Source organism: Octopus bimaculoides, chromosome 6, assembly GCF_001194135.2.
Source record: "Octopus bimaculoides isolate UCB-OBI-ISO-001 chromosome 6, ASM119413v2, whole genome shotgun sequence".
NCBI lineage: Eukaryota > Metazoa > Mollusca > Cephalopoda > Octopoda > Octopodidae > Octopus > Octopus bimaculoides.
The window spans coordinates 107,130,228-107,135,227 of record NC_068986.1 but is presented as its reverse complement, the minus strand read 5'-3'; the positions used below and the strand labels follow the sequence as shown (position 1 = coordinate 107,135,227).

The 5,000-nt window shown below is 33.5% G+C and overlaps 1 protein-coding gene across 2 annotated transcripts in view; it reads right to left on the bottom strand.

The window, feature by feature from the left end:
- LOC128248057 (uncharacterized) overlaps positions 1-5,000 on the bottom strand; it is a 30,853-nt gene that overhangs the window by 24,773 nt on the left and 1,080 nt on the right. The window contains exons 1-2 of one of the 2 annotated variants that reach the window (XM_052968447.1): positions 4,227-4,311; positions 133-211 (exon numbers count right to left, since the gene is read on the bottom strand). In XM_052968447.1, the coding sequence (XP_052824407.1) occupies positions 133-205 (73 nt within the window). In that variant the 5' untranslated portion in view covers positions 206-211; positions 4,227-4,311. Of the gene's footprint in view, positions 1-132; positions 212-4,226; positions 4,312-5,000 lie in introns of those variants that run through there. The other variant, XM_052968448.1, reaches the window with a different exon arrangement.

Genomic DNA, 5,000 nt, shown 5'->3' with positions numbered 1-5,000 from the left:
TCTGTGATCAAAATCGGTAAGTGCAGCATAATTATACAAGAAAAGACTGATTTAAAAAATGGAAGAATTAGTTTTCAGGCAATTTTCGAAAGTTTAATTATTCAGTATTTTCATATGTGATTGGAAACTTACTGATCGTAGCTGCATCGACAAAAGTTGTTACTGCTGTCAAAACCAACAAGCAAAAAGGAAATAGTTGTGTCATATTGATCTGAAAGTACAAATGTAATTGGAAAAGATCGAACTAGTAACTGTGGTGGTTAAATTTTGAGAAAAAGGGGAGCAACACAATTGGTTACCTGTGTGTGTATTCTCTGGATATACATAACTCAGATAATTTCGATATATTTCGGTCAATGATTGACCCAGGCCATATTTAATTTAACAGGATCTGCTAGATCATTTTTAATCCAAGTTCTGTGGTAGAATGGTTCATTCAAGTAGATAGATAGTTTTTGTTGACTCAGATGTATCCAAATATAGGTGGCTCACCTGGTATCCCTTGGAGAAATTTGTCCAAGTTACGTTTGAAGGTGAAGAAATCTTTGATTTGCTTTGGGCTAAATAGAACAGGGATCACTGAGGAAAAGAGATTATGCTGCAGTTAATTTATGTGTTGTGATCCTGACTTGTGTAGGCGATGTATGGTACGTGGCCCCAGCCTTGGATTAATTGTGAATGTAATGTTAAGGTCATCTGGGCAATGCTGGTGTTATATTCTCCAGTTTGTGCAAAATGATGTAGCACTCACGGCGGCGCTGGAGACAATAAAATTTCAATGATTTAAGACGGTCCTAATTATCAAGATCAGTCCTGCCCTTAATTTCTTTTAGTGAATGTTCTCTGGGATGTCTCAATTCACGAAATGTTTTATGTGAGGAAACCACAGAAGGCAGCAGTATTTTGCGTGCGACCGTGCAGAGGATAAGAAAAAAGAGGAATGATGACATGTTGCTCTCTGAAACGGTAAGTTCTGAGGATCCAGAAGCTCGTCCTGCCGGCTAAATCAACGTTATTGCTGACGTGTGAGCTCGAGTTTAGATTGTAGTCAACTATCACTCTTCGGTCTAAGATATTATTGGATGCTGTGAGTGGCTCCCCCGAAGAGAGAGAATATGGTTGGTTGAGTGTGGTCGTCTTTCCAAAATGCATCAGTTCAAATTTTCTCTTATTTAACTGCATTTTGTTTTTGTCTTTTCATTGGCTTACAGCATATAAATCAGACTGGAGTTCAGTTCGGCTTTTCTCCACTGATAATTGTCTGGAGCTTGGAGTAATCTCATAATATTTTTACATTGCTGTGTTTATTTTGGTGCACTCTTTTTTTTTTTAATTCGTCTTATTTGTGCGACTTATTTGTACTGGCGGAAAAAAAATTCGCATTTTTACAGACAATATTTATGGTGAGGTCCCATGAGTTAAATAATCCTATCCAGTCTGTTCCGAATATATTTGTTCCATTATTCAACATAAAACTTTGGCTTTTAAGGTTTTTCCACAAAATGTAACACCACTAAACATCTCGCCTTTAAAATATAATTTTTTTCCTGAAACACCATGTGCAATTTTCGAAGTTTCTTTTAATTTAGGTCGCCTGATTTTTTTTCCATTTCCATGTATCTGTGTTAATTATCGGAATATCACTGCTCGTATCCAATTGTAATTTTACGTATGTGTTATTAATTTTTACATACACAAATTTCCTTTGAGACTTGTTCGTATTTCTTGTCACTGTAACTTGTTTACGTGATTTTTTCTTTTGAACCGCTTTTTAGGTCTTGTTTTACAACGTGATTTTTTATGACCTATCTAACCACACTTAAAAATTTTATATTTCTTAAATGAAGGTAACTTTTAAAATGTAGACCACTTCACCCATAACATGGATTCGCTTTTGGCATTTTTTCCTTTTTTACATATCCGTTACCGGTCGCATGAATACGAGAGCAATCTTTTACTTCAATTTTATCTGCGTCATGTCTTAGATTTATAATCATCTGGCATTCTCCTGCAACTGGCTGTAGATTTAATGTTTTGTCTTGCTCTAATTTTGTTAATATTCGGGAACGTATAACTGCATCCTTGCTTGCATTTAGCTCCTGAACAAAAACTAGATATTTCAACTTATCTGGAGTTAATTCATTTAATTTAAATTTTTCTCACTCTCTGATAACAATCCCAGCATATGAAACTAAAGCTCTCTCATCTTTTCAAACCAAATTTAAACATTGCTAGTGAGTATTGAACAGGGAACTTCTTTCACTAAAAAGTTTCGATTAAATATTAATTCGTCACACCTGCTTTCTTCGGCAGAATATAATTACTATAGTTTTCGTGTTTGGTAAGGGATAACTTTCTTAAAAGTAGTCGTACTTTTTCGTGTCAGACTAGTCTGTACATTCTTTGAAGATTTCTTCGTATCTTCGAAAATATGCAGAGAAGGCATTCCCTTCTTCTATAATATAACCGACTTCTTCAATTGAGTTTGCTACACTATCAGGCGAGTACAAACCCGAATATTTTCAGACTTCTTCAACATTAATTCCAGCAACTGTTGGTTTTGTTGTTGTTGCTGTTGTAGTTGTTGTTGTTGCCGCTGTTTCTCTGGCAACTGCACCACGGAGGCCAATAAGTCCTTCATGTTAAGCCGATGGGTTACTTAATTGAAGAAAATTCTAACTGGGCCTCACCTGCAAGGTCAATCGCTGACTCTATATCTTCAGGAGGAGTTACCTCAATCCTTTCTTCAACTAGTTCAAAAAATAAATTTGTCAATCTACTTCATTTTGGTTAATATAGAAAGGATTGAGGTAACTCCTCCTGAAGATACAGAGTCAAAATTAAAAGAAGAGTGCCATTTGTTATCTATCTGAATTAATATCATTAGTACGTTTATCACAATTTACATTATTGTTAGAAAACGAAGATTTGATACATTGCTTCTTACTTTTAGTATCATATTCATGATTTTTATTATAATTAATAGTACAGTTGTTTGATTTAATTTCGTTATTAAGATTATTTTCCTATCATAATCGCCATTATTAATATTCATACTACAATTATTATTACGGTGACCACTATTACTGACCATATCACACGTTTCAAATACGGGCATGAGACCAGCGATTTGGGGGAGTTGGTAAGTCGATTACATAGACCCCTAGTGCTCAACTGGTACTCATGTTAATTGAACCTGAAAAGGATGAAAGTCAAGGACAATAACTTAGTAGTCATATTACCATTTGCTTCCTTTCACATCCTGAATTATCTCCCCCATCAATATGGCGAGCATACATTCTAGTATAAAGGATTGCTAGTAACCCATTGCCTGCCATGAAACCCTTTTTGGGGATCTGCTAAAAACTGTCTCACTGCCGGTTGTTCGTTGTATTTAAAATAATTTTCTTATGTACATTGCATTTGCAGAGGTGTGTTTAACAATATTTAATAGTTAATGTTTGTTATTATTAGCTCTGGCTAATTTATGTCATAAGTCGCAAATTTTTGAAAACTTCTTGTTTTTGCTTTTTGCATTTCCTATCTATATCATTCATCGATATTTCATTCACATTCGCATTTGATACTATAGTTTCAAAATGACTAAAATGTTTATTATTGCAATTGAATAGAAAAAGGATAAATATGCTTATTTTCAGCGATCTCAATTTGAGACTTTCCGAAAAAAAATTTATTCATATTTATTCATAAGAATTTATTATAATTTACAAAATAGCTAGCATAAGAAGAAAATTTAAATACTAAATATTATTTTAACTCTTAAGACACCTGGCAAAGCAAAATAAATATTAAAAAATTTGGCAGGTAATGGGTTGATACGCATGCTGTTAACACGTAAGCCACTACCCGCTCGTTGTTTCGAGTAAATACAGTATCTTAGAAGGCAGATGATAGATAGATAAAGTAATTCATTGATACAAACGCACACAGACATATATTAACATACAAAAACAGAGAAAATAAAATTAATTTAGATATAAACTTTATACTTTCGTTCTTTTACCAATAAAATCAAATCAAAATGCTGATAGATAACTTTATATTAGACTTGTTTCTGATTTCTTGTATTAATTAAACATTTGTAAAAAATGATTGACGAATAGATTAACATTTTAAAACTATATCTGAGTTATAATTGAAAGCAGTAATGTATACATTTCATATTAAATTAATTATAAAAATAAAATGTTTAAAATTTCACTTACGTATGTCAAAAAATAGAAAGGAGTGACGGAATTTGAAAGAATAACGAATGCAAAATTGATGCGTATTTATATCTAATGTAACACCGCCAATGCTAATAAAAAACTTGAGACAATAAATCACAGCTTTAATTATCCCCAAAGCGAATGAGGTTATAATGTCAAGGCATAAAATATAGCTAACAGCTGAAGATTTCATTTGTGTCTTACAGAGAATTGAAGTAATTCTAGAACTGAATTACATAAATTTGTCACTTACATGAATAGTCGCATTATGCGTTAATCACATTCTATTCACAGTGTATTAATTAATTCTTTCTTTCAGATTTCGCTCTACATTTATTGTTGATATGAATGACTAAAAGGCGTAAGTTATTGCTTTCCACTAAAAACAAGTTTGCACCCATCGACGCACCATAATGCATAATATCATTGCCACGTCATGTACCCAGTTATGTATCTATATGTACATGTAGATGAACGTATATACATACATGTACATACATATGCATATACTCATATATTGTTTGTATCACGACAGAACGCACGCGTTACCTTTATACAGTATGCTTTAACTATTTTTCTAACGCGACTCTCTCTATTTCTATCTCCCCCTCTCATTCTTCCCTCTACTGTTCTTCGCCTCTACCTTTCACTACTTCTCTCTCTCTCTATCTCTTGTTACTCGTCCTTCGCCTCTCACCGTTACTACTACTATCTCTCTCTCTCTCTCTACCTCCCGTTGCTCACTTTTATTCTACTTCCTCCACTCCTTTT